This window comes from Echeneis naucrates, chromosome 20 (genome assembly GCF_900963305.1).
Source record: "Echeneis naucrates chromosome 20, fEcheNa1.1, whole genome shotgun sequence".
Taxonomy (NCBI): Eukaryota; Metazoa; Chordata; class Actinopteri; order Carangiformes; family Echeneidae; genus Echeneis; species Echeneis naucrates.
Genome location: NC_042530.1, coordinates 6,534,486 through 6,551,294, shown reverse-complemented (window position 1 = coordinate 6,551,294; position 16,809 = coordinate 6,534,486). Strand labels below are relative to the sequence as shown.

The window sequence follows — 16,809 nt, the reverse complement described above, 5'->3', positions numbered from 1 at the left end:
TCTAGCTCTGTGGCTACAGCTGGTAATAATTACTCCACCACTGCAGCATAGGGGCAGCAAAACTATGTTGTTTCTCATAACAGGCAATTTGTAAATGTAACACAATCGCTGTTTGGCATCTGAAGGGATGAAAACAAGTTTAAGAGGAAAGTTATGCCATTTTCAGATGTGAGCTTTCAGTCTTTATGCAATGAAGCTACAGATATTCCAAGCAAACAACAGAGTCCATCTTCTGTATTTAATCCCAACAAACCCACTATGCATCTCAAACATCATGAGCTTCATGGGAAGCTACTGAAACAAGAACAACGTTGTCAGATTTGGGCTACGTGCAGTTTGGTGTGCCAATTCCTCTAAACTCTGATGAACCTTTAAAAGTATCTTCCAACAGAAAAAGAGGCTGTTGGATCCTGCTGTACTGTGACTGTATGTGTGTCTTTACTAATGGCGACATCTAGAGGATAAGATGAAAACAGCTATTAAGTATTAATATCAGAGTAAGTAACATCCTCCTCGATCAAACCTCCACTGTGGTCTACTGACTTCTACTGTCTGACTCTATTTGGCTCTGAGCTCCACTCCGCCGCTGCCATTGGTCCGCGAGGATGGGAAGTACGAGGACATCGACCAATGGGATGAGAGGTTTATTCCGTGAGCTTGTTTCCGGAGCGGCCTGTTATTATAGTAGGTAGCAGGTGGAATATCGGTGAGTATTACCGAACCGGATCGTAAGAGTTTGGCCATCTCGCCGCTGGTTTTCTTTTTAGAAATATGTCCTTTATAACACCTGAGTGGCGGGAAGCGGCGGGATGAAAGAGCAGGGACGTCACCTCTGGCGCGCGCTGTCTTGACCATCGTTTAACATAAAGCCGCTTTCTGAACACAGACCTGTGCGTGTGTAAACAGGCGAATACAAACTATCAGATAGGAGGAAAGAAACACAGACTGCTCAGAGAAATGGATTCACGTCGCCCTTCTGTCGGGGGGTGTCTCCATTTGTTTATGATTGTCACCGAAGCAAACACAAGATGGCGCCATATCTGCTTAAAGCTTTCTGTCCATCAACAGGTCTCCGTCGGTCTGACTAAAATGGACATGTATGCCGTACCCAGCCCGGCAGTAGCAGGCTGCCCTCCAGGGTTAGAATACCTGACCCAAGTAAGTATCCAAATCATGCTGAAAAGGATCCTATACCTTCCATATCTGCAGTTATTTTAACCAAATATTCCACAACAACATGTTTGAGATATTACATTACAAGGTAATGTAGATTGCTGCTCGACTAATAGCTCCTTTTCATCAGAATAATATAGATGTGAACATAAATATGTGACGCAGTGCAAAGCCTGCATGCCAAATACTAGAAAGGACTCACTGCTGAATTCAAATAAAGCAGCCTCGGACTCAAGGTCGTCTGCATCGCAGTTCACTGTCACACTAGCAATTTCTTCAGAGGACAACGGATACATAATAGTTTCCCATTCACATGCAGTCCAGGATGTGTGTGCAGCAGCAGGGTAGTGTCCTTATTTATTTCCCCTGGTTATAAAGTGTCCTTGAGGGTTTCGAAAGGCATTTCTCAATAAAAATGTAATGCTATCATTACTATTATTTATGGACATTTTCACTATTTAAAAATAAAGCTAATCTAACTGGCCAGATGCTATATGTGAGTACGGTCATGCTAACTTTCTCAACACTAATGTTTAGTGTTTTCTGCTTTTTACAAGGTAGATCAGCTGCTCATCAAACAGAAAGTGGAGCTTGTCGAAGGTAACGTATGTAAAAAATATGAACAGAAGTTTTTCATTGCTGTGTGCTTCATAATGGCAGCTCTGTGTGTACTGTTTATCTGCAAACAGCTCTTGTTGGCTTTGAGAGCAACAACAAGTATGAAGTACGTAACGTCATGGGTCAGAATGTGTTCTACGCTGTTGAGGAAAACGACTGCCTGAGTCGACAGTGTTGTGGCCCCATGCGCTCCTTCACCATCCACATCCTCAACAATTTTGGGCAAGAGATCATCACCATCACCAGACCGCTGAAATGCATGTCTTGCTTCTTCCCTTGCTGTTTGCAGGAGGTGAGTGTAGCCAATGTCAAACACACAATGAAATTACCGTGATTGAGGCCGCTCTGGTTCACTCGCTTGTTTAAACCTCAAAACTCTGAGTTGTACATGTATGTTTGAATCTGTTTCTACTGAGGATATGACTACAAATCACACTCTGTTCTCCAACAATCCCTCACTCAGCTGGAGGTGCAGGCTCCACCTGGTAACACAGTGGGGTACATTTTACAACAGTGGCACCCGTTCTCCCCTAAATTCATTGTTGCGAACGAACACTCTGAGCCTGTATTGAAGATCCATGGGCCGTTCTGTGGGTGGAGCTGCCTGCCAGATGTTGACTTTGAGGTGGGTTTATCTAAATACAGAAATCCATTCAATTTATGAAAACACAACAGCGCACACTTCTCGCCTTCTGGGCATTTTCCTTGTAAGGGATCCTCCTTGTGTTCTGAAGCAGGAAATATGTTTCCAACCAGAGCATGCTGTACCTTGGATTAAGCCACTGCACAGGGCATACTCTTGTGTGGTACAGTGTGACCATTGTTCCATGGCTGAGCTGGTTTTATTAGACTGAGCTGTGAAAAGGGATCTGGGTCAGTGACACAGACCTTTTACCAGACCCAGAGGACGGGTAACTAAAGCGTGATATTACCATCTCGGTTCCTCTTCAGTTGCTTTGAAGTCATTGTTGAGGATACAGAGCTCCAGTTACTGTGGCAGTCAGCAAAAAGATGCAACTGGATGGGCTCATGAAATGTACTGTGATCTCTCTCCAACCAAGCAGCCCCAAAGCAATACATGCCAGGAATTTGTCTTCCCTGTAAATCTTTCCTCAGATTTTGACTATGGATGAAGTCAGCAAGATTGGGAAAATCAGTAAACAGTGGGCAGGACTCCTGCGGGAAGCATTCACAGATTCAGACAACTTTGGTATCCAGTTCCCCATGGATCTGGATGTGAGAATGAAGGCTGTGATGATCGGTGCATGCTTTCTCATTGTAAGTGCAATGACAAACATTTTTACACTATTGAAAGCATTATTGCATGGAAAGTTATACTTGAACCCACATTCTTGCAAAGCAAATAAACTGCTGCCAGAACTGTGGCTATTATAGATGCAGTAACCTCATATGACCCAGTTTTTATGGGGAATGTGCTTCTTTTCACCAGTAGTTGGAAACATCATGTACCTACCACTTAATTCACCACTTTGCCTATAGTTTGTGGGAAATGTGACCTGAAGCCACCCCAATCTCTGAAAAATGCACAACAGCTTGACAGAGCTATTTTGTGTAAAGTGCTAAAATGCTGCAGTTCATATAGCAGTGACTTCTCAATGAATAAATCCTACACTTTTGCTTTTATATTCTAAATGCATTTAGGTATTAGATTAATGTCTTTGCATTTATATAAACACTTTCAACTTGGATTTTCTGCAGGATTTCATGTTCTTTGAGTCTACAAACTAGGAGCCCGACTGGATTTCTGCGAAAACATTCAACATTCCTGGAAGAAGAAGGCCATAAAACCATGATGATCAGACACAGAGCAACCTTCAGATGGATTTTTAAAGAAAGTACCTGGCGGTACCTACATGTTATAATTTTGCATGAACGATGAGTTAGGTTTGTCACATGTTGTAGTTGAAACAGGCTGCAAACGTCTTATTACTATGACAAAAACCTGAATATAATGAAAATATTCATACACCAGAAAATTAGGAAACAGTTTCAGGCAAGTGCTATTATCCAGTTTGTGATTGAAGGGTTGGGGTATTTATTTTGTACGCAAAGCAGTTCAACCCTGTTTGGTTGTTTTGATAGGTAAGATGTTTAATTATAGGGAACACTATATTTGTAGGTATATTGTATGGGCCCAGAGGGACCCATGTAGATCTTGATATTCAAAACTCTTATTTCTAATTTATTTTGTCTGCTTGGCTGTTTAAGATAGAGAAATGTGCCTGTGTACAGCTTTGTCTATTTGTCTGTGTGCTATGAGTGTACTTCTATGTGTTCAAAAGAACCAATGATCCCAAGATACAAAGTAATATTTACATTGTTATCGCACTTATGCATTGTCAGCTCCAGAGGTATTTTTTAATTAGCATTGGGCAGGTTACAGCCTAATGTGCTGTACCAGTGTTTTCCACCAGAGGGAGCCAGTATTTTGTTTAAGAGTAACCCAACTCCAGCCTTGATGAACAAAGTCAATACTTGCTTCTGCCATGGGGTTTAAATTACACATGTTAAATTACATGTTTAATTTTTGGACAAACTCAGGTTAAAAATGCATGCAACTGTAATATTTTGTTGGCTCCTGCTTGCTACAGGAATTACACATCTAGTCTGATAATATCAATGTGAGCATTATATTATTAGTATTATTTAATTAAATTTTATTTAAGTATTATTTAAGAGGAGGATTTATACATTGAATTTCAAATGTCACATTTTGTTTACATTTCCTGCTCTCAACATTAATTTTAATCTTTTCAATCATGGCATTACATGTGCAACAAAAATCCAGATAAACCATTCATTGGCATTCTCCATTGATTCGGCTGTCTGTTGTCAATTGATTTAATGAGTGATGGGTAATTCGATCTGATTGGGCATGGTATAAGTGAAGCACTGTTGCAAAGACATTATTTATGGGTTAAATCGACTTCAAGTCCATTAACAACAATTTTCTTGCACAATGACTAAATTTGGTTTCCTCCATGAGGCTGTGGAAAACTGTCGAAGAAAACCATCTTATGTCATTACAGGCAGTATCAACTTTTAAGAGCATAAAGCATTATGAACTGACAGCTGGATTATCTGATTTAGATATTTTATTACACCAAGTGTGTTATCTTTCTGATTTCATTGTAATGATTCACAAGTGTCAGCTCAATTTTTTAAAGCTAACAAATTAATTTTTAAGTTGGACGTTTTTCATTCATGCTCTGTTTTCATGACAACTTAATTGCTAGTTGAGAAAATACTAAAATTTATTAAAAAAAATGTATTCCATTCTTGCTATTAATTCTGATCATTTGGCATGTCTTGCTGGGTAGAAAGCATCAATAGTAAGTAAAGATACTGCTACTAGATAAAGCCTCTTAATGTAAATTTGTATATATACTCACACATAATGGACAGTGAAAGGAATTATTCTTCTACTTTTGCACTAATACTGTGAACCAAGAAACCTAACTAATTCTGTGAGCTTATCTTAAATTGTGCAGTCAGTGGAAATGCATAAATAAAACAATGTAAAGTGTGCAGCTCTTCAGACTTTGTTTTTTAACCACCATTTCAGTAACTTTAAAAGCCACTGATAGTCAACATTTTTTTTTTATCCTGGCAGAAGAACTTTCAATGCTGCTACTAATTTTGGCCATTACAAATGTTAGACCTTTCTGGAAGGTAATGTGAAACCACTGAGCCCTGCTTGGTATTTAGTGGAGTCCACTTGCTACTGTAATTACCACCTTCATGTTTTTGGCAACCTTAAACTGCTCAGGTTAAATCTGCACATCAGTTATTTCCCTGCATAACTCTGTTAATTGGCTGGACCTTTTACATCAAATGCTGATGTCCCTGAACATTAACGCAAAAAGTAAAAAGAACATTTCCTTTTCTCCCTTTCTGAAATAAGCCATTAACCTGAAGCTGTTAACCTTGGGTGTAACCAAAAGGAAAGGGGGGGAACTACTTTTTTTTTTTTTTTTTGCCTCAATGAAAAGCGCTACAGAGGAAGGCTAGAATACAAGGTCTTGCTTAAATCATCGCTGTTCAAAGTGCAGTTTGGAACAGTTCATTTTACATGTCTTGAAAATCTTTTCATTTCAATATTTGATCAATGGAAGAATTTAAAAAAGTCAATTTTAAGGAAATATTTTCTAACATTTTGCAGCGATGACAGCTCATTCTCGTCATACTACACATCATGAATGGTGGGTGGCAGCACAACTCTTGGAACAACAATGCAAGTCTGTCCACCACTTTGGTCCAGACTGAAGTATCTCAGCTGCTATTAGAACAGATGTTCTCCAGTGAATAAATTCCACCACCTCTGTCATCACGTCTCCCTTTTCCATGTGGTTGCTCGTGGACAGTAAAGTCAGTTAACATTTCTTTGTAGAAATTACCAATATAGAGACACATGCTGGTATAGGGCTAGCTTTTAAGCTACTTTTTCTTGGATTCTTGATTAACACAATAAAACATAAGCTCTCACTTTTGGCTGCCTTGTGACCTGGCATTTCAAGTAATTTCCCTGAATGTTTTCTGCCTGTGCTGGAACAGCTGCGGCTAGACGTGATGAATGTCGAGTTCCCTGCTATTTCCCACATGTTACTTGCAACTTTTAGGACCTTGTCCCTAGTGCTACACACTGAAACTGGAAGAGATGATGTATTTAATAGGACTTGTGTCATAAGATCAAATGTTAGAAATCAATGCAGAGGAACCCAGACCACACACATGTGATGGTGTTGATGTCATTGCAGCAATGATTTGCTGGCTAAGACATCCCACTATGGGGGAAAAACAGATGTTTCCTAAAGCTACAGTATGTTGGATTCTGTGTTGCACATTTCATTGACATTCTATATAATTAGACTCATGTTTAGGATTTTCAACTTGTAAACAGTGTGATAATTAGAGTCACATGTCTTCATAAATTATACAATTTTTCACGCCATTTGAAGTGTGGGAGTCAGAAGATGCAAACTACACAAACAACCTTCAAATGCCCTTCATTTGAGATTGAAGCAGGCTTCCCAGTCTGGGTAAACAATCAGCAGAGTGACGTACTGTGTAAACACTGAATGTGGGCTGAGGATCATCTCCCAGGGTTTACAGCACACATTTGGGATAGTGCTGAGAATTAGGACCTGTTAAGTTTGTTACAACAAATCAGTGAATCTACGGTCTAACCAGAGACTGTGTGTTCACTCAGCTTCTGGCCAACGTCAGAGCTGAGCACAATCTGGTGATTGAAGTGAGTTTGACACTGTTGGGGTGGCTGTAGTTGGCTCACAGCAGGACACACTGGAATTTCAGGTATTAGTGCTGTAAGCCAACTGCGATAAACAAATGGTCACAAAAAGTGACATCTGTGTAAACGCGGCCTAAGAAAACGCCATGTACACAGAAGTAGGTGAGGAGACAGCTATGGTGACTCAGACTGACCCACTTTTGACTTTATCTTCACTGTGATCTGACAGTGATGGTCACAGACAGTAGTTTTGCTTTAACAAGTATGTTGCTGAAGGAAACATACCGACTTATATTGCCTTCTTATCAACACATTGTCATACATGTTTTCAGATTTAGTGTAGCTGGCAAATATTTGTAATATATACATATTTTTATACTATGAAGTGGCCATGGAAACAGAGAATTAATGCAAAGTTAAATCGCCTTCCCCTTGACCTACCCCTGTTTTTGGAGCCTTGTGGTTTTAACATGGCAGCCTAATGATGACATTCAAATGAAAGACTGCCTACAGTACAGAGCTCATTATGTGTAATTTTAAAGGAACACTACCCAAATCCCTGGTCTATTGTGAAGAAATTCTCATTCATAAGACGGAAAACTTTGACAGTCACAAACATTGCCATCTGTGCATTGATTCAGAATTAAAACAGTACTTTGCTGCCTAATTCTTTATAGTAAGATCAGGATGAAACAGATGAAAGACGGCCCAATCCAGTCTCACTCTGGGGTGACATTAAAATAGTACTTCATTGTTAAATTCTTTGGTCTTAGATTAAATGCGATGTTGATGAAACCCTACCATACACATCCTCCCAGAAGCCCCTAGACCACACCATGAGCCGTTCAATTCCTCGTAGCCACATAAATGGAACCATCTCAAACAAGTGATCTCAGGCTGACGTAGCTCTGAGTTTTCAGGAGGATGAGTTGAGTAAAACAGTGCAGTCCTGCCCTTTCCATTGATCTGTACCAGTTATTTTACTTTTTGTGGAGTCATCAAAGAGTTTGTGATAAAAATAAAACCCATTCTTTTCCAATCATAGTGCAATTTTGGGTTCTCAATTAAAGTTTAGGGGACAACGTGTCCCAGCAGCGTGACTCACTCTCAATGGCAAAACCATTTGGGTTCACCACCGAATAGGGGTTACGTCAAAAATAGAATAGACAGAAATCTAAGGTGTGTCCCACCCACTGACAGGTCTGTGATTTCAGCTGAGATATTGCCTGAAGCAGCACATTGGCACAATGAAAGGGAGAAGACATTGTTTTTTAGATTATATGGCCAAAATTATTGATGGCAGTCATAAAAACCAGGAGAGGAATGGTAGAACAATTTCACCCTCACTTTCCCATGTGTCCTCTTTTTCCTTCAAGGAAACTTTTGCTGTATGTTCAATATTAGGCATCTCCGTTAGAGTCTCCTTAATGACTCATCTGCTTCCTCTTTCAGCTTGATTAAATTTGAATACTGCCTGCAAACCCACTATCTCCACAACAGCACAGAAAATGGGTGATACTCTGTTTAGTCTTTCTCTAATCTAAGAACAGAGCAGGTTGGAGGCTTATCTATTTAACTTGGCACTGAAATAAGCAAGAATTAAAGAGCAAGCTTCAGAAAATGCCACCTATGCAGTGGGAAGGTCAGAGTCAGTGCACCAGTTTCAGGTTAGTAAAAAGCTCTATTTAGTTGTAGACCTACGTGTGCTGCAGTTCATGTACTATCATCCACTGACACCTGGGAAGATATATGGCAAGGATCATTATGTGCAGTTGTACCTGGTTTACTTGATGGCTTTTATCTCCATCCCACTTACTGCTGCAGTCACTCAACCCATGCACACGATATGGCAATTTTTGCACCGCACATACGCTAAATTTAAGCTTTCCATCAAAGTGACACTGCCACCAAAGCAAGTATTCAGGAAGTCAAATTTCTGAAAATCCCATCTTGATATGAGACTGATTCATGATTCTTACAAATTTCTACAGAATGTCAGGGGCTTATTTCTGGGGCCTGGTGCGATTTCATGAAGTTCTAATGAAATCCAGAAAACATTTCATTAGCTTTTTAAATGTTTGGTGGGTGTTCGAAGTGAAGCAAAACACAGAATATTCCCTATCCCATACTGCCAACACGCTGCCTGTGGTTCTGTACCACAAACACTTTAATCTTTCAGCTGCAGAGCGTTCCCTCACTACCCCACAGGGCAGAAATCACTCCTATAATGTCACTGTGCCGTTATAGGACAAGTTCCTTGAGGCTCATTTAGCTTGCAAATAATAGCACTGACAACTTTATAGATCTGGTTAGTGTCTTATTTCTAAGTTCTTATTTCATTTGTCTTTCACAGCAGGGAGGACGTGTTTCTATTTAGACAGAAAGATTCTACTGGTAAATTCCTCTCAACACACTCATTTCTATCAGTATATCTGCCCCACCTTAAACTCAGCTACACACAGAATTACAGCAAAAATAATGGCTTATATCCAAGTAATGTATTCTGGCATGGTCTTAGATTTTCAAGGTTCATTGAGGCCCCACTGGATTTAAGAAATTTATCTCATGATGAAAGTTGTGCTCCAGGTGTCTCTGCAGTGAGGTCATTCAGTGAAACAATCTGGGCACTGGCATTCGCTGCAGCTGCCATTTAAAGTGTGTAGGAATGGTTTGAGCAAGGGGCAGGTCTGTTACTCCTAATAAGGAATGGGAAACAAATGAGTCAAAGCATTGGTTTCAAGGTCAGCTGAGACAGTAGGAGACGGACAGAATCAGACAGTAAACGGGGGTTGAATGTAATGTCTGGTTTCTGTTTTTCCTCATAATTTCTCTGTGTGTGTGTGAGAGAGAGAGAGAACATCGCTCTAGGGGAGCAGGAGCAGGTCTAACATCTGTGGCTTGTCTGTTTAATAGACGTGCCATTATTGGCAAGATCTGTTTAACTGATCAACTGAAAATGTAACATTTTCTTTCAATAAAAGATTACCCCAAACAAAACTTATTTTGCAGATGTATATTCTTTTTTTTATTATTATTTTCAGTATTTTCTGACTATTAGAAGGACAACCAAATTAATGTTGCATTTCTCAAATTGCTCCACAATTTCTCAGTGTGGTCAAGACCCAGAACTGCACCGCAGTCATATGGTTGTTTTGTTTCCTTTGTCTATTTTACGTGCAGGGGAATGAAAATGCGGGAACATTTTCCCCCAGACATTACACACAGTTAAAACTGCTTATGTCCTGATCAGATTTCTCTAATTTTGTCACTGTTGTTGGCTTGTTTTATTTTTGCCCTTTTCCTTTTACATTTTTCCTTGATCCCACTGTTGTGTGTGAACATGCAGAATCATACTTGTTGCCTTGGTTGTGGCTAATGGGGATCGAAATGAATACAATAAAATGAATTAATCCATGGGCTGAAAGGGAACAATCTACATAATGAGCACGGCATATATTCAAAGTTCTGTTGATGTCTTTAAAGAAAAGACAAACTGTACAATACTGTTCTGATGGAGGATAATATTGCACAGAAAGTAAGTTCCAACTTTGAAACCAGAGGAGAATCTGGAGATAAGACTGATTTCATGCATAGTAAAGCAACAAATTAGCAACAACGACAAAAAACTAAAAAAAAAAAAAAAAAAAACTACAAAAAACTATTAACCCAGGGGATATAAGCCATGTTATGGATACAAGCCATAACAGTCACTAAAATAAACTGCATGTGAAGATGAACACAGGAGATAACAGCTGCAAAAGAAGTCTGAGCATTGAACATCTGGAGGACATTAACATGATGGGCTCAACTTCCTCACCTTGCATGGGGAGGGGTTCAGTCTGGGGGCACAACATTATAACACAGTAGATAAATGACAAAATGAATGAAGCTAAACAAATGGCTCCTAACTTTTCTTTCTCAGTAAATTTGATGCTAATGTCACAAATCAAGGCTTTTTCTGTAACATAGTATTTAATTACGTAACTGAAGGAGGAATCTGTTGGTTTTGTGCAGACTGAAAAAGACTTTCCACAGAATTAGAATAATTTTTAATGGCCAAGTTTGTGCACACAAACAAGAAAATTGGCTCAGGTTCACTTCGCTCTCAGGATGCAAGTGTTTTAAATTGGAAATATATACATGAGAAGATGAAAGTTAAAAAAAAAAATGAAAACAATGATAAATGTTATAGAGAGAGACTGAAATAAAATAACTATTGATTGAATAGGAGCTACTGTGTAAGGGGGGAAGGAGCACTCTTTCCTGGGGCTGGATGGACACCAGAGACAGAGGCTGTGTTCTTACAGCAGGGGGAGGGCATTAGGGGAGGGGTATTTTACAGTAATAGGGCTGGCTGGGGGTGGGGGGGGTGGTTCAGATACAAGCTGTGCTTAGTCACACTTTCTCCCAGGACGTCCCTGAACACTGTTATCTTCCCTGTCTGGGCTGGATCTTCTCCGGGAGCTCCAGCTGCAATTAAGGAACCACGCCTGTTGCTCCAAGTCCCGGCACTGCTGTACTTATAGGCCGGACCCCTCCTCGGAGCAGACTGGGAGAGGCGCTGGACCAGCAGACGTCACACTCAGATGATTTTTTTTTTTTTTCTCTGATTGTTTTATTATCGCGAGAACATCCGTTCCGACCCCGCGGGACAGATCCTGGCCGGTGCGTCGGGTCCAGTCTGCTCTGTCCGGGAACACGCACTCAGCAATGGAGTACCTGAAGTTCTGCTTTGCGTTTTTATGCTGGATGAAGTTTGTCCATCGTGTGTCCTCTACTGAACCCCCCCAGGCTCCTGCGCCCATTCCTAAAGGTAAACAATGAGGAAACTTTCGCACCCCCCCCACCACCACCACCAACCTGACTCACAGTAACGATGCAAGACGCCATATCACTTACTTTTCCATGTTTGATGCTACATCAAATGTCCGCTCTTTGCGCAAACTGCGCTGAAGGACATGATGCTGTTTGTGTGCGGGGGGTGCAGGTTGCGCCTCTTGGGCTTCTTTCTGGGCTGGTAGAGTTATTTCCATGTTAGGGCTCAACACGACTGAGCCGACTGTGGTTTCTCATGAGCCTGATTTTGTTTATGTTGTTAAACTGCGCGTAGCTTCTGCTTTTCATTTACAGTTGTCAACTTGTTCGAAATAAGTAACCAATTACAGGCGACTTTCTTTTGTTTTATTGCTTTTGCATTTACACACACAAAGGACAAGCAGAACAGGTCCGCATATATTAACCTTTAATTGCCACACAATCCACCGGCAATGGATTTTAATTGCATGTTTGTGAAAAAAGAAGGGGCTGTAAATCCGTTATAATTGAAGGTTCATGGAGCGGAGCCAAGCACAACCTGCTCTACAGTTGAGTGCTGAGGCATCCTATATACTGCTGCATATACCGGTTTATTGGCTTGTTTGAAAATCATCAGCCTATGAACATGTTGCGGTGGCTAAATTGCTCTAAATTACTCATTTCAGTTAAACACAGCTTTTGTCACAGACGAAGTGCATCGCATAAAACGCACAGACAGCAACATAAGTGGATACATGGTGAGGCCATGTCTGGTAATCGGGGTCTTTTATAATGCTGAATTTAGCAGAAGGAGGCGGCAAACTTATCTGGGTACAACAGCTGACTTCAGGCTTCACAGGCTGCTACTGTCCTCTGGCCCGGAGACACAGCGGGGACTGTGTCCCCCACACAGGAGCCACTTCAACATTTAAGATGGTTTAAATGTTTGCTTTGTAATCCTAAAAACAACTTAGAGGCATTGTATCATAGGGGAACAGGAAGACCACAACATGCCTAAATTCATGACAGCAAGTGCGACAGCTTATAAAGAGGAATGACAACTTTATTTCTGGGTTCTGTGGATGAACTTTATTCCACCTGGCAACAAGAATAATCTGCTCTGCTGGATGAGCAAGTTTAACCTACCGAATGAAAACATTTAGATTTTATGTGACCACGCCAAGTAAATGCAATGACAAAATGATATCAATGTGTGCCCTCAGCTTTGCAGGTTAATTAGGTTCTGTGTTTGTACTGAACACTATCAATGAATGGTATCACTTGAAATGATGATGTGATGATTTTTACATTGTAAAAGTCAGCGTGAAAATGACCACATTAAATAAACCAGGTCAAAGCTTAAAACTCGTTCAACAAAGAAATGATTCATTATGAGCGACAGTTTGATACGTAGCACAGATGTTCTGTTGTTTCTCTGATTCTTATCCAAATAGGAGCCATATGTTTTTGACTGGGACATAATAGTAAAGTCTAGCCCACCAGTTATAAACAGTCGGGGGCCTGTCTGGATCATTATTGTCAGAAATGCTCAAGCACAACACCTATTGTATGATGTATTAAATTGCATTAAATATCAATTTCATGAGTTATTTTAATTTCTTTTCCAGAGAAATGCAGAGCATTGGGATTAGGTAACTCAACGGCCTAAATGCTTTTTCTGGAGAAAGGTTGGATGACGTGTCAAAAAGAACAAGTTCTTCCCAGATGTAGAGAAAGATCATCCTCTTAAAATGGGCAAACTGATTGTTTAGAGCGATGGGATCTTAAAAAGAAGTAATAGTTGTTCAAAGTAGCAGTCAAAAGTCTCCAGAAAAGTTTTACATATTTGTGTCCTTTGTTTCTGTTGAATGCCAGATGTATGAATAGAGATAGCATAGCATTTCCACTTTTGTGCAATTCAGCCATGAGAAGGGACAGAAAGCAGAGCTCAGCCCATTTCTCACCTATGTGCACCTGGCTTGCCTCTGAGAGCAGCAGACGTGGCTGTTGGTTGGTTGGTTGGTTTTGGAAAATTACAAAAATTGGGCAGTGTAGACCCCCCTGTCCATCTGAAAGGAGCCTTTCACTGAATGCCTGCTGTTTAAACAGCACTTCTGACACAGTGTTGGAGTTAACAGCTAGTTCTCGTGGTATCAGTCTAGGCAGTATCGGAGTCCTTGATGGTAAACTGGGACATACTTCTTGACTCAGTGTTTATGGGAGGCTAAGCCAAACACCATTACTCAGTATGATCTAGTCTGCTCCACTGTCTCATGCAACCGAGTGTTTTTAGATTAGACCTTTCTCAGACATCCCTGGCGTGTCAGCAGGGCGCATTTTATAGAGAAAAGGAAACTCCACCTAAGGTTGTGCATGCCTTATATACTGCATAATAGCGCTCTCTATTGCCTGTAATTCCAGTCCAACTAACTTAACAAACCGTGTTGGCATGCCAGACCTGTAATCATGTCTTAGAACATTGCCACTCTATCACCACAAAATTGATTCTGTGCCACCCCTTTAGCCAAATATGTGTTGGGGTGTCTGCATTTTCACTGACTTTTCTTCTTAGCTGTTTATCATTTTCTACCAAACATTGAACTGATAACAATATCCAGCAGAGAGTTCCCATGATGCAAAATGCTTTCACTTTAGCAGTACTGATAAAACATGTCAGGAGATTCTCAATGGTAACATTCTTAACTACGGGAATAATTTCAATATTTAATGTGTCAAAGTGGGAATCAGGCAGTGGCTGATTCTTAGCAAATTTTATTTGGCTTGTATCTTGTATTGCTATAGCTGACACAGTGGAATGGTTCAAAAACCCTCTTGGTTAAGTTACTTATGTTGATTCTGGAGCATTAAAACAAAGCAAAATGTTTTTATGAACCATTACCCGAGTTTATTTTTAGTTTTCAGCAAATTCATTGAGTTAAATCATCTGCCTGAGATGATGGTTAGTGTTTGATGTGGCTGTACATACAAATGTTTAGCTTGTATCACCTTCACAGCAATCACTACTAAAATGAAGGATAGAAAAAACTTCTAAATCATATAATCGTGTTCCACTTACAATAGCAATTACCAATGAAAAAAGTGGTTAAACTCTGATTTGTGTTAAATGAAACCACATATGTAACAAAAATCACCGGACATGACTGAAATGATAATCCCAACTGTGATCATGATCCTGCCCTCTCACATAAACATCACTACAGAACAATTTCCTGATTTGTTAATTACTCAGGGTCAAACAAATATGTTAGAAGCTACATTCAAACTGTGTGTGTGTTACACAGGCCTGGTGCTGGTGACATCATTGTGCCACATCCTACAGCTGAAGTGCCTGTGGTTTGACGTATAATTGGAAAAACAGCCTTTTGCTGCGCACGCACCACACAGCTCTTGACTTACGGAAATTATGGTGACCTTCAACGCATCAGAAAATGAAGATTTTAGTTTTGGGTTAAAACCCAAATATTGCCTGACAAAAAGTTGTGAGTTGTTTTCTAGTCCTCTTAAGTCTGGTTACTGAAGGTACAGTAATTACAAGCAGATGGAGAACTCGCTTTATTAGCAACAATGGTATTTGCTTCTCTAGGTGTTAAAAAAAAAAAAAAGTATGTATGTATAGAGGCTTGTGGCATTTCGCTATCTAAACTTCTGTTTTGTTTGTGCAGAAGCTGCCAGTGGTTACTTTAAAATTTGAATGTATTCTAAAATGGGAATGACTTTTAAAAGTAGTTGTAGGTTGGCAAGAACATTTCTGTATTAAGCCCAGAGATCAGAAATGAAGGGATACATATCTGAGGACTGAACAGTGAATATATAGAAAGAGAATTATCTCCAGATTTGTGTTTATTCCTCTTATCTACATTCAGTCCATTACAAACTTGCTGCCCAGTTAATTTTTCCAAAACTGATAAACATTCAAAGCCACTTTTAGCGAGCAACCAGCTGTGAGAAAGTGACAACAAAGCCACTGGTTGGACTCTTTAATGTCATTTTTTATGTGCACAACCAAGTGTGCACAATTATATCCTGGTGTAAACAATATTAACTCACCGAGGGGCAGCTGACTTTTCAGAACAGACTAAGTATAAAAGACATTCAATTCCCCGAGTGGTCAGACAAGACATTTTAAGACCCTAAGACAACAGAGTAGCCCTTAATAATAATATAAATTTATCAAAGGGTCACTCATAGTTCAGGCAAGATGAACTTATAGACACTTAGAATGATTTCCTCGAAATTGAACAAGAAACATGCTTTAGCCAATGCGGCATTCTCTGTCATTTTTGTTAGGAAGAAATGAGCTACGTTACCTTGAACAATTCAGAGAGAACTTTCAGTTGTACAGCCACTGAAGTTTTGGCACAGCTCAACAGCCTGGAAGCCCATTAAACTCAGCACGTCTACTAAATGTTGTACGACTCACCGTGCACTCTGCCACTAACATGTCCTTTCATTATTTGACATCCAGGAAAGGAACACAGAAAATGTGAAGTTGAAATTACATTTCATATTTTGAGTGCCGGCTTTTCAACAAGGTCCTTATTCTCAAACAAATAGCCAGGCTGTGGAATGGCAAATTTGAATTCAAAGAAGAAAATACAAAAATAAATGTTTTTTATGTGGTTGGTATTTGCTTTTATATATATATATATATATATATATATATATATATATATATATAGATAGAGCAATCTGGACACCACATCTGCTCTTTGGTTTAAATAAATGAATGTTAAGCATTTATATATCGCCTTCTTTTATGAGTTTTTTTGCCCTCACAAAATGAAACAATTAATGAATATTAATCATGATTAAGCTAAATGAATCCACAGCGACCATAAGATTAGTCTGATTAAAAATTTTAGAACTACTTTTTCCATCTTCTTTTTCTTTATTGTAAAGATAAAAGCCCGGCTCAGTCAGATAAATGAAGAGCA

General features: G+C 39.7%; 2 protein-coding genes across 3 annotated transcripts in view; both read left to right on the top strand.

Moving 5' to 3' along the window:
- The first annotated feature begins 642 nt into the window (after positions 1 to 642).
- Positions 643 to 5,264, top strand: LOC115060756 (phospholipid scramblase 1). Its single transcript, XM_029528830.1, has 7 exons — positions 643 to 706; positions 1,069 to 1,158; positions 1,731 to 1,773; positions 1,863 to 2,083; positions 2,255 to 2,416; positions 2,908 to 3,069; positions 3,511 to 5,264. The coding sequence occupies exons 2-7, from the start codon at positions 1,090 to 1,092 to the stop codon at positions 3,538 to 3,540; spliced, it is 687 nt and encodes a 228-aa protein (XP_029384690.1). The 5' UTR covers positions 643 to 706; positions 1,069 to 1,089; the 3' UTR covers positions 3,541 to 5,264.
- Positions 5,265 to 11,492: 6,228 nt separating this feature from the next.
- The window catches only part of plod2 (procollagen-lysine, 2-oxoglutarate 5-dioxygenase 2), a 28,312-nt gene continuing 22,995 nt past the window's right edge, over positions 11,493 to 16,809 (top strand). For both annotated transcript variants that reach the window (XM_029528829.1, XM_029528828.1), the window contains exon 1: positions 11,493 to 11,873. In XM_029528829.1, coding sequence (XP_029384689.1) covers positions 11,771 to 11,873 — 103 coding nt within the window. In that variant the 5' untranslated portion in view covers positions 11,493 to 11,770. The remainder of the gene's footprint in view (positions 11,874 to 16,809) is intronic.